This window comes from Helianthus annuus, chromosome 5 (assembly GCF_002127325.2).
Source record: "Helianthus annuus cultivar XRQ/B chromosome 5, HanXRQr2.0-SUNRISE, whole genome shotgun sequence".
NCBI lineage: Eukaryota > Viridiplantae > Streptophyta > Magnoliopsida > Asterales > Asteraceae > Helianthus > Helianthus annuus.
The window spans coordinates 4,184,479-4,197,518 of record NC_035437.2 but is presented as its reverse complement, the minus strand read 5'-3'; the positions used below and the strand labels follow the sequence as shown (position 1 = coordinate 4,197,518).

The 13,040-nt window shown below is 38.7% G+C and overlaps 1 protein-coding gene and 1 long non-coding RNA gene across 2 annotated transcripts; both read left to right on the top strand.

Moving 5' to 3' along the window:
* The first annotated feature begins 322 nt into the window (after positions 1-322).
* Positions 323-1,714, top strand: LOC110939739 (U-box domain-containing protein 8). The gene has a single exon (XM_022181312.2). It carries the CDS (start codon positions 399-401, stop codon positions 1,518-1,520), a length of 1,122 nt encoding a protein of 373 aa, XP_022037004.1. The 5' UTR covers positions 323-398; the 3' UTR covers positions 1,521-1,714.
* Positions 1,715-1,958: 244 nt separating this feature from the next.
* Positions 1,959-2,917, top strand: LOC110939740. Its single transcript, XR_002592430.2, has 2 exons — positions 1,959-2,503; positions 2,576-2,917. It is a non-coding gene; the product is annotated as an uncharacterized LOC110939740 (long non-coding RNA).
* Positions 2,918-13,040: the final 10,123 nt, after the last annotated feature.

Sequence of the window (13,040 nt, the reverse complement as noted above, 5' to 3'; positions counted from 1 at the left end):
TACATATAAAATGACCGAATTGCCTTTCTCGTTAATAGAAAAAATGGATTATGTTAACCCAGTGGACTAAAATGGCAATAATGAAAACTTTTTAAACTCACAGACAAAAAATAAAACCTTTAAACTAAACCGACAAAATAGTCAAACCAGTGGAACTAAAATTACATTTAACTAAAAAAAAGTTAATAATTTTGGAAGAAACTTATAATAGGTTCTCCACCTCACAAGTAGATGAAGCTAAACCTCATAAACCTTTTGTCTCAACTTCATGGATTTATTCAAATCTAAACAACATTTCTAGAGATAGAAACACCCACCCCACCCCCACCCCCACCCCTCACTTCTTTAGATTCTAGAGAGAGAAACCCACCACCACCACCACCACCACCACCACCACCATGTCCACCACCACCACCACCATCTTTCCCGACGACTTCAAATGCCCTATTTCCCTCGAAATCATGTCCGACCCCGTCATCCTCTCCTCCGGCCACACCTTCGACCGCTCCTCCATCCAACGCTGGCTCGACAAAGGCCACCGTACTTGCCCAATTACCAAACTACCCCTCTCCGACAACCCCTCTTTAATCCCCAACCACGCCCTTCGCAGCCTTATCTCCAATTACACCGCTTCCAATTTCCCCAAATCCCTTCAAAATCGTCAAGACTCCGAAACCCTAATTTCAAACCTGACTTCCAAAAAGTCTTCGCCGGAGGTCAAACTGGTCTCAATCGAGCAGCTTTGTGTTGTTTCAAAGCGGGATTTTGAGCTCCGTAAGCGGTTGACGGAGTCTGGAGCTGTGGCGGCTGTGTTGAACTGTGTGGGGATGAAGGATTTTGTTCAGTTGGTTGAGAAAGCTTTGAAATTGTTGTTGAATTTGAGTTTGGATGATGATAATAAGGTGGGTTTGGTGGCTGAAGGTGCGATTAGTAATGTGGTTGATGTGTTATGTAATGGGGAGTCTGCGGATTGTCGGGCGACTGCCGCGACGGTGTTGACGAGTCTTGCGGTTGTGGAGGTTAACAAAGCGACAATCGGGGCGTACCCGTTTGCGATTAGAGGGTTAATTGGGCTTTTGAGAGAAGGGGGTGGGAGGGAGAGGAAGGAAGCGGCTACTGCGCTTTACGCGCTTTGTTCGTTTCCGGATAACCGTAGGCGCGCGGTGGAGTGCGGGGCGGTGGAGATTTTGGTGAATTCGTTGAGTTCGGGGCTTGAACGGGCGGTTGAAGTATTGGGCTTATTAGCTAAATGTAAAAGAGGGAGGGAAGAGATGACAAGGTTCAATGGGTTGGTGAAGATTTTGATTCATGTGATGAGTAGTGGAACTTCAAGGGGGGTGCAGTATGCGCTTTTGACGTTGAATTCGCTTTGTTCGAGTAGTGAAACGGTTTGTATGGAGGCGTTGAAGGAAGGCGTGTTTGAAATGTGTTTGAGGTTTTTGGAAGATGATAACGAAAAGGTTAGAAGGAATGCGTCGAGTTTGATCAAGGTTTTCGGTGGTGCAGGGCGCAATCCATAGGAGGTCAGTTGGGTTCTAATTCTATGTTTTAAAAAAAAAAAAATTTGTTCAGGAAAAGAAAGGAAACACAAGTTTAGATTTTGGTTGAAATGATGTTGTCAATTGATATATTGTACATTTTGCAATAAATTTGGCCAAAAATAGTAAGTTCCTTGTTGTAACATGTCAATAGAAAGTTCAAATTTTGTTCATTATTGTATCTTTTTATTTCATTTCTTTGCACTTATTTAACATCAAAACACACTAATTATGGTATTTATATCATATTATATTAACATTAAATCAATGTTTATATAAAAATTTGCAATCTTTATATAAATTTACATGGTAGCAAAGCAAGAATCCTGAATGTAAACAAAAATGAAAACTTTTTTTAGTTTCTTTATCTTTGGTATCGATGAATCTTGCACGACATTGGCGAAGCTCCCCCCCCCCAAAAATTTTTTTTTTTTTTCCGAAACCAATTTCTATACGAAAGTACTATTCATAACACTACGCATCGAAAAGTTCGGGGGGACGGGCGCCCCCTCGAGCTATGCCTAAGCTGCGCCCCTGTTGCACGATATGATCCGATTAATCGGGTGGTAGGCATGACATGATCTCCTTTTGCAAGTAGCGTTCTTTCGGTGATCTTGAGCCATTGTGATGCAGTAGTTTGTTGTACTATGCGTGATCGCAAACAGTGGCGAAGCTTGAATTTTTTTTACGGGGGGTCGAAAACGTATATACCCAAAAATTTCTATAGAACCGGGGGGTCGAAAACATATATACCCAAAAATTTCTATACGAAAACTACATATATAACACTACTAGCCGAAAAGTTCGGGGGGTCGGGCGCCCCTCCCGGCCCCTTCAAAGCATCGCCTCTGATCGCAAAGGTAAACGATGAACAAATTGTACCTCCTGTACTGCGTGTTGTCCGGTATTGAATTCATGAAGGACAAGATTTGATGCAGGTAAAGAACCAAAGATCATCAACTTCTGTAAGTCAACTGTTTGACTTGTTAAGTTTAGTTCATCTGTCTGCTTCCATTTCATTTTAATATTCATTGCAGCTCAAATCTGTTCAACAACTATGTATTCTGTGTGGTTGGATCAAGCGATGCGTGAAGATGGTCAAATACTAAAGTCAAACGTTCGAGGTCTGTTTTTTATCCATAGAAATCGAATACAAAAAGGATCTTCAAACATGTCTTGACCGATTTGGATGAACCAATTAAGCTTGCTTGCCTGCTGGCCTATGAAAGCGACAATTTTTACGAATATAATCACATGATTAATGACTTTGTTAGCATCTAATAGATGATTTCATCTATGCGGTTTTTTAACCTCTTCTCGTAGCTTAGAAGAGTGTTTTTAATTTAGTGTTACAAAAAAAAAAAAAAAAAAAAAAAAAACAAACAAACTTAAGAACCATGCGCGCAAGCTGACCCCCGACAAAGTAGATGAGTGGCATGGTCCAAAGTTTGGGGCGAGTCTTGGTTAATATTAAGCGGACCATGGCTATAGATGGAAAGATGGGTGAGTTGAGTGAGTTGGTAACGGGTCGAGGGTCGTTATCAAAGGGCCTTTAGCCTAGCGGTATCATGGTGTCAGTGGTGGATCCAAGGGGTTCCCAGGAACCCTCTCGGTTTGGAAAAAGAAAAATGGAAAAAGTTAATGGAAATCTTGTATGATTTCGAAAAAATTAATGAGAATATACCAAAAGGACCCCCCCTGGAAAAAAGTTTAGGGATCTGCTACTACATGATGTGTAGACTGGTGTCCCTCCCCATGAGGTTGAGGGTTCGAATTCTGCTATATCCTCTACACAATGATGTAACTAGATTAGATTGTTAAAAAAAGCGAAACATGTTCTTTTAAGTACCTACTTATGATTACTAAACAATATTAATTTACCAATTTGACCTCTTCTTACCTAGGCTGATTTGGTCATTTTGCAATCTCTATTTCTGTCACAAATCACGCTAGCATCTAAATATGAATTATTATTGTTTGTCCCTACAAGAAAATTAAAACAGTGGCTCACGGGGTGGAATTCACAATTTAGACACTCGTTGTTAGGAAGGAAACAAGGTTACTTCGTTAGGAAGGCCTGCAACTTCTTATGCTAGTGGGATTGGCCCATAAGATCATATTTAAACCCATGGGCATGGAATTGATGTTTTTTTTGGCCCAACCCAATATTATCCTCGAGTGTTGTAGGAAAAAAAATATCTACCTCATCATAACTAAACCCTTCGCATAATAAGAGTTAATTGCTCGGATGGTCCCTGTGGTTTCACTTTTTTTCACGTTTAGTCCCCACCTTTTAAAAATAGCATGTATACTCCCTGTGGTTTGTCATTTTGTTACCCAGATAGTCCCCCAACATTTACTCTGGGGACTATCCGAGTAACAAAATGACAAACCATAGGGAGCATACCTGCTATTTTCAAAAGGTGGGGACTAAACGTGAAAAAACTTGAAACCACAGGGACCATCCGAGCAATTAACTCGCATAATAATATAAGAGTTAAATGCCATTTTAGTCCTTGTGGTTTGAACCATCTACATCATCATAACTAACCCTTCGCATAATAATATAAGAGTTAAATGTCATTTTAGTTCCTGTGTTTTGGGCCATTTTGCAAGTTTGATTCAAAGGTTTGAAATGTTGCCATTTTAGTCCAAATAGTTTCAAACGTTGTCATTTTAGTCCACTGGATTTGCTTCATCCATTTTTTTCTGTTAACTAGAAGGGCAATTCAGTCATTTTTTATGTAATTCTGTAACTAGAAGGGCAATTCTGCCATATAAAATGACTGAATTGCCCTTCAGAAAATGGGATGAAGTTAATCCAGTTGACTAAAATGGCAACGTTTCAAACTATTTGGACTATAATGGCAACGTTTCAAACATTTGGACTAAACTGGCAAAATGGCCCAAACCACAAAGACTAAAATGACATTTTAAACTCATGATATAAGAGAATGTGTGTTAGATTAAAAAAATGGTAATAAAAATAATTTTAGTGCTTGCATGTTAACAAGTTAGCAAAATATAAATATAAGGTTGATTTGTCGAATCCTTTTTCTAGTGTTAAGATTTTTCACAACCAAATGTTGACTTTTCGGGTCGGTTTCATTCAGGTCGGGTCAATGCTCGTTATTTTTATTCTGTTTTTTACTTTGCTTTTCCTAGGCAACAAGTATAAAACATACCGATACCGAATTTGAGAAGAAGTGGGTACCAAATTCCGTCCTGAATCTGTCGGTATAGTACCTGTATCGATACTGGATTTTCGGTACTTTAAGGCTTTGCTACCGCTTTTTATCTAAATGTGTTACTTGATGAACTCTTAAGATTTCAGAGATTGATTTCATGATGAACATGAACTATTTAAGACCTGTTGAAAGAAATATATTTAGAACATGAACCATTTAGAGATAATTGACGGCTACAACTAGTAGCATGATTTAATTTGGACTTTGGAGACGATTAGAACACATAAAATCAAATTCAGTTACTCAATTAAATATTATCTTTAACCAATTTTGCTCAAGTATGTTACTTGAAAGTGCAAAATAGAAGTTGAGTTGTGGGTCTGTGACTGCGCCTGCTTGTTTCTACTTTAGGATTTGAAAAAAAAAACCCAAATATATTAGGCTCAAACCCGAGACCTTTAACTCGTAAACAAACAGATTTGCCACTACACTAGCCTTGCTTTTGATATTATGGTGTCCAACCAATTATTTTTATAGGATTCTTAGAAAATTTTAAAAACCGGTTTTACTATTTTTTTTTTAAACACTGTGGTCCGATGACCCCAACCCACTCTATGTGAGTCCACCCCTGTTAATACATATTACATATACCCATGAATGCTTACCCCTATATATAATTATACACTATACAATATAACATATGTGACTAAGCATGTTTGACCATGATTGACTGAATTTGACTTAAAAGATCAAGTTTTAATATGGCTGGCCATAAATGATAACAATTAACAAACCATGAATATACCAATGGGGTGTTCCTCCATTGGTAAAAGCAAAAACTTTAAACACTTTGGGAAATAGAGGTTTTGGGTTCATGTCCAATAGACGACATGGAATAAAACAAATCCGCCGTTCAAAAAAAAAGAGTTAATTGCCAAAATCGTCCCTGAGGTTTGGGCACGTTTGCCATTTTCGTCCAAAATGACACTTTTGTACCAAATTGCCCCCAACGTTTGTAACTTTTTGCCATTTTCATCCAAACCACTAACTTAGTCTATTTTTTCTGTTAAGTTGAGGATATTTGGATGAAACTGACAAATATAAAACCACAGGGATGATTTTGGCAATTTACTCAAACCCTTTTTAATTTCTTTTATTTAATTAATTTTGTTACATATATAATAAAAAAGAATATACATGGAGTTTTTAGAAAAAAAAATTATAGTTTTGTCACATAATTTTTATAAATTTTCATCCAAATCACAAACTCAGTTTATTTTTTCTGTTAAGATGAAGGATGTTTTAAATTTTATTAATTAAGACATAAATTAATTTACAGTTTCTTTATATAAATCAGTTTTATAAATGTCGAAAACGTCATTGGTGTGCAACACATAACAATTGATTGCAACATTTAGTATTTATCAGTTGTAGAGATATAAAAAAATTGTAAAACGTTACATATTTTTTAAATGTGTTGAGCACCTAGGAAATATGTTGGTAGAAATAAAATATTTATTTAATTAAGATTATGAGGGTAACTAACTAATACTTATTCTGAGTGGCTTGAGTAAAGAAACTTTTGGTTCATAGCATTATAATTACAATTTGGTGGGTAATTTTAAGGTTTGTAACGATACGTTGTTTGATTGGGGGGGGGGGGGCAATGGCTTCTGTTTTTCCTTAGGAGCGAATTTAAAAGAGTAGAAGATGAATTACAAACTTGGTACATATGATAAATTTTTTTTTTATTTGACATTTTTCAATAAGGTCACCAACATTTTAGTTTTATAAAATTTAGATATTTAAGTAGATTTTATTTTTATAAAACTGATCTATATAAAAAATTAGAAATTAATTTATGTCTTAGTTTATAAACATCCTTCGCCTTTATAGAAAAATTAACTTAGTCAGTGGTTGGATGAAAATTTATAAAAATTATGTGACAAAGTTATTATTTTTTTCATATAAAAATTGCATGTATATTTTTTTATTATATATGTAACAAAATTAATTAAATAAAAGAAATTTAAAAGAGTTTGAGTAAATTGCCAAAATCGTCCCTGTGGTTTTATATTTGCCAATCTCATTCAAATATCCTCAACTTAACAGAAAAAATAAACTAAGTTAATTAGTGGCCGGTTTGGATGAAAATGGCAAAAAGTTACAAACGTTAGGGGCAATTTGATACAAAAGTGTCATTTTAGACGAAAATGGCAAACTTGCCCAAACCTCAGGGACGATTTTGACAATTAACTTAAAAAAAAAAACCATGAATATGATTGACCAAGTTTGAATATGAATAACTAAGTTAAAGCATAAAGCATTGTTAACACTATCTTGTTTAATTATGTATTGATTAATTCTAAGAAAATTGAATATGATTAACCAAGGTGTTGGAGAATACAAACCCTAGCCGCTCCGAGAATGGCGGGCGACTCAACGGAGGATTGGCAGGATGTCGTCTCAAGGAAAGGAAGGAAGGGATCTCAGCAGGGTGACATTAACAGCAAGGTAATCACTAAATTTTTCGTTTCCAATCTTCCACCGAAGTGTTCGTCTTTGGATCTCAAGGAGTTTTTCGGGACTTTCGGTACGTTAGAGGGTTCGTATATTGCTCGTAAGTTGGATAGGTGGGGGAAACAGTTTGCGTTTTTATCATTCAGGGATGTGATCGATGCGAAAAGAATGGAAGGGGAGATGGGGGATGTTTGGATGGGCTCATATAAATTGTTTGTGGTTTTGGCGAGATTTGTAGATGGGGAGACTAGATACAAGGACAAGCAGGAGCCAAAAGGTAAAAGTATTATGAAGGAGAATGCTACCCATGCAAACCCTAAGGTAGGGTCGTCGACATACATTCCTGTAAACTCCAATGTTTCGAGGCCTTCACGGGTCGATAATGGAGGGGGTAGAACTTATCTTGATTCGGTGCTTAACAAGAACACGGTTGAAGTGATCAATGTTGATGATAACGTTCGGGGTTTTTCTGAGTGGAATGGCTGTTCTTTAATGGGTAAGGTAGTAGATTTCAAAGCTCTAACTTCATTGAAGGGATGTTTGAATTCGGGAGGGTGGGGCTCCGTAGATATCAAGTATGCCAGTGGTTATGTTGTGTTGTTGGTGTTTAGAAGTATAGCGGATTGTGAGCGGTTTTATGCGGATAAAGGGTGGTGGTCGAGGATCTTTAACAGCCTTGTTATTTGGGATGGTAGCTCCATGGTGGTGAATGAAAGAACTGCATGGCTTCAAGTTCATGGGATTCCAATTCATCTTGCTATTGATGAAGTATTTGATTTGGTGGGTGCTCGTTATGGTGAAGTGGTTCAACCGGCTCGGATGACGACTTCGGATAACAACTTTTCTTATGCTTATATAGGTGTGCTTTGTAAATCTCGGGGGAGGATTGTGGATCGGTTCGACATTAGGTGGAGGGGTTGCGTTTATAATGTGTGGATCGATGAAGACGCCGGAGAATGGGTTCCCGATTGCGTCGAGGATTTTGATATGGGGTCTATAGATGGTATTGAAAATGTGGCAGGAAATTGTGTTATAGAAAAGGAGGTGGTCAGTAATGAAAGTCATAAGTCGACACCTATTATTGATGGAGATTTTGAGATGGGAGAAATTCGTGGTAATGGTAATGGTGAGGATACATCCGCGGTGGATGTGACGGGAGATGGGTTGGGTTTTCAGAATGAGACTGGGGACGGTTCTGGCTGCGTATCGGCAAGTAATGAAGAGAACCCGAAGGCCAATACCTCAGTTACCAAAAAGAAATTTCGAAGGAAATCCTTATTCAAAAATCGGGGAGAGTCAAGTGGATCGTTAGAAAGACCAAGGAAGCGTTTACGGGATGACAATGATTTATTTGGTCTAGATAAGCTAATCGGTATTTTGAACGACAATCCGAGGCAGGTTAACGAGGAAGAGGAAGTGCCGAGCGATGTGTTCGTAACTCCAGATTTAAACAGAAGTTCAAAGGTAATTGTGCATGTAAGCAATAAGGAAAATCATGAAGTGGGAAGAGTAGTTATTAAGGTGGATGAGCCGAATGGAGTAGAGTTTATTTCACACGAAGTGGATGAAACTGTGAAGCTTGGAAAATCCTTGGGAGCTAATGATATTGAGACTTTTGTTCCTCAAATACATGAGGCGATCGCTAATGAAGGTTATCAAGCGGTTGAGCGATGAATTTATTGTCAGTTAATATTCGGGGGCTGGGGAGGGTAAACAAAGCGGATTGGGTTCGGGGCCTTTGTGTTAAGCATGAAGTTGGTTTTATTATGTTTCAAGAGACTCAGTTTTCGGTGGTGGATTCAGTGGATTTGGGGAGATTCTGGGGGAGAGGGGATTTTCGTTATGAATGGGTTCCGTCGTTGGGAAGATCTGGTGGTTTGCTCTCTATGTGGGACCCGATGATTTTTAATATGGAGGATGTTGTGAAGTTTTCTAGTTCTATGCTTGTTTCGGGTAAGGTGAAAGGTACTGGTTTCAATTGTCATTTGTTGAATGTGTACGCTCCTCAGGCTCTGGCGGCTAAACGTCTCTTATGGTCAGAGATTAGTGGGTTGGTGGGGGTTGGAGACGGGTTATGGACGATGGCGGGGGATTTTAATGCAGTTAGATACGAAGAAGAAAGGCGTAATTCTTTTTTTAATTATTCAGAGGCGAACGAGTTTAATAATTTCATTGATGAAGCCAATCTTCACGAGTACTCGCTAAAAGGGAAAAGGTTTACTTTTGCGACAGGTAACAAGTTGTGTCGGATTGATAGAATTTTGGTGAATTGGAATTTTTTCATGCAATGGCCAAATGCGGAGTACTTGGCATTGGAGAGGAAGAAATCGGACCATTCCCCTTTGGTGTTAAAAATCGTTTCTAGGAACTTCGGTCTGAAGCCTTTTAAATTTTTTAACTCTTGGATTAGTCGTGACGATTTTGGGGTTGTGGTTCGAAAGACGCTGGAGGATGGGGTTTTTGTTGGTGACCCAGATACGCGATTGATGATGAAGTTTAGGTGTCTTCGGTCACATTTATCGGATTGGGCAGCCGAATGTTACGCAAAGGAGGTAGAGGAGAAATCTGTGTTGGAAAAGGAGCTTGCGGTTTTGGATGATAAGTTGGAACAAAGTAACCTTTCGGAAGAGGAAGATTGGGTGATGGTAGAGAGTAAAAGGCGGTTAAGAGAGATAGATTATCTTCATAAAAAAGATCTTAAACAGAAAGCGAGAATTAGATGGGCAACAGACGGAGATGATAATACGAAGTTTTTTCACTGGCGTATTAATAAACGTAAAGCTGCAAATATCCTTCCGGGGTTGATGGTTAGAGGGAGATGGGAAACGAAGCCTAATGTCAAAAAACGTGAGGTGTTGAACTTTTTTCGGTTGAAGTTCAAGGAAGGTATGGATAGTCGTCCGAATCTTATTTGTTACGGGTTGAAGAAATTGGGACGAGAAGATGCTGAAGGATTGATAAAGCAGTTTTCGATGCAAGAGGTTAAAGAAGCGGTTTTCGGGTGTGGGGCGGATAAGGCCCCTGGTCCTGACGGGTTTAATTTCAGATTCATAAGGACGTTTTGGGAGGTGTTTGAGAAAGATTTTCTGGATATCATGCGGCACTTTCATTCAGTTGGCAGGTTTAGTTCGGGGGTGGGTTCGTCTTTTATCACTCTTATTCCGAAGGTTGGTGACCCGGCAGAGTTGAAAGATTATAGACCGATTAATCTTATAGGGTGCATTAGTAAAGTGGTGTCGAAGGTGTTGATGAACCGGTTAAAGATGGTGATGAGTAAAGTTGTTTCAGAGAATCGAGAATCAATCGGCGTTCTTGACACGAAGATATATTTTAGATGGTCCGTTAATGGCAAATGAGATTTTGGGGTGGGCGAGGAAACGGGGAAAAAATGTTCTTGTTTAAAATTGATTTTGACAAAGCTTATGACAACGTCAATTGGGAGTTTCTATTATCGATCTTAGACCAAATGGAGTTTCCGCGATTGTGGTGTGAGTGGATTCGTGGTATTCTGGCTTCGGCTCGCTCCGCAGTTTTGGTTAATGGGTCGCCGACCTTTGAGTTTGGTTGTCAGAAAGGTATCCGCCAAGGTGATCCCATATCACCTTTTTTATTTATTCTATTAATGGAGGCGTTTTCTGGTTTAATGAAAAAAGCTAGTGACACGGGAGCGTTTGATGGGGTTCGTATTACTGGTGAAGGGCCAGTTTTAACACATTTATTATACGCGGACGACGCTATGTTAATGGGGGGGTTGGTCTAACTTCAACTTTAATAATATGAAAAGGATTTTGCGAATTTTTTTTATGCTCTGGTTTAAAAATTAATCTTCATAAATCCGTTTTATTTGGTGTGGGAGTAGATAGTGAAGAGTTGAAGTTGCAAGCAGACGCCTTAGGATGTAAAGCAGGGATTATTCCGTTTTTGTATTTGGGTATTCAGGTGAGTGCGAACATGAACAGAGTGGCGAACTGGGACCCGGTAGTTAACACTTTCAAGAGAAGGTTATCTAAGTGGAAAGCCAATACGTTGTCTATTGGTGGTCGTGTGACGTTAATTAAATCGGTATTGGATTGTCTACCGTCTTATTATTTCTCTTTATTTAAGGCGCTGAGGAAGATAATAAACGTGCTTGAAGTTTTGATTAGGCGTTTTTTATGGGGAGGGTCCGATGATGTTAGGAAAATGTCGTGGGTTTCGTGGGAGGTGGTTACGAAGCCCAAAGACAAAGGAGGGCTGGGTATTGCTAAATTGGAGTTGAACAATTTAGCGTTGAATTGTAAATGGTTGTGGCGATTTTATAATGAGCAGGAAGCGATGTGGAGAAAGGTGATTTCTGCGATTCATGGTACATCTCGGTCTTGGGGTTGGCTCCGGTCAATAATGCTTTAACAGGGGTGTGGAAGACTCATGTGAATTGTTGGAACAAGCTAAAGGTTGATGGTTTTGGGTTAAATGCTGTGCTTCGTGGTGTCGTAGGGAATGGTAGTCAAATCCGGTTTTGGTTAGACACTTGGCTTTGTTTAGAACAATTGAAGGATAAGTTCCCGTCTGTGTTTTTGCTGGAAAAGAATAAGAAGGTTTGCATTCAGAATCGGCTTAAGGTAGACGGTATTGAGCATATTATTAATTGGGAGTGGAGCCGGCTCCCTTCTTCTGCCGAAGAAAACCAAAGCAGGTATCAGTTTGAACAATTGTTACATGGGGTAGTTATGGAGGATAGTCAAGATAAGTGGGAATGGTCCGATGGGAAGAATGTTGGGTTTACGGTTTCGTCGGCTAAAAAGTGGATGGCGGGTTTGACGATGGATGATGATTCTCTCGTTTTAAATGGAGTAAGTGGCTTCCGATTAAATGTAATATTTTTATGTGGAGGGTGAGTTTGGATAGATTGCCTACCAGAGTTGCTTTGGCTAGGCGTGGCATTCAAGTGGCTAACAGTTTATGCGCATGGTGTGATTGCATAGAAGAAACGATGGAGCACATTCTTACAGGTTGTGTGATTTCGGCTGGGATGTGGAACGGCTTATCTAATTGGTTTCGAATTCCAGATATATATGCGTTTCAGGTTCAATACTTGGTTAATATGCACGAGCTTTGTGGAGCGTCTGGGAACAAGAAAGTGATTATTCATGGGTTAGTTACTCTTGCGTGTTGGCGGCTTTGGAAAGCTAGGAACGAGAAAATTTTCAATGGCAAGGAATCGCATGTGGTGGATCTGATCTCGGACGTCAAGGCTATAGGTTTTCTTTGGTATAAGCATAGATTTAAAGGAGAGGTTGTAGACTGGGATAGATGGAGTAACTTTGATGTAATGTAACCGCTTTTGTTCTTGTGGCTTTCGGCTTCTATCTCCGTCTTGGTGATAGTTTGTGCGGTGTTTTGGGTCTAATGAAAGTTAATTAAAAAAAAAAAAAAAAAAAACAAACAAACCAAGGTGTTGGAAAATGTATTCAACCTCATGAGGTTGGGGAATCTAGTTTTATAATGGACGGAAGATGTAGATTTAACACTCGAATTAGGGAGTTTGTGAGTTAATTAACCATTAATAAAAATAGAAAGGACTAGTTATTGATGAATCTTTTTAGAAACATAAATGAAAAACATACATATTGACTAGATAAAATTACGTGTCAAATAATCCATAAGGTAACTTTCATACATTTTGTATTTTCAGAGTTTCAGGTATACTTATCCAAGTGATCGTTGTTTTATCATTTTATACATTTAGGTTTTGAGTTTGCATGGCATAGACACTGTCTTGTGCATTAATCCTAGCTAGTTACACGAGCATAAT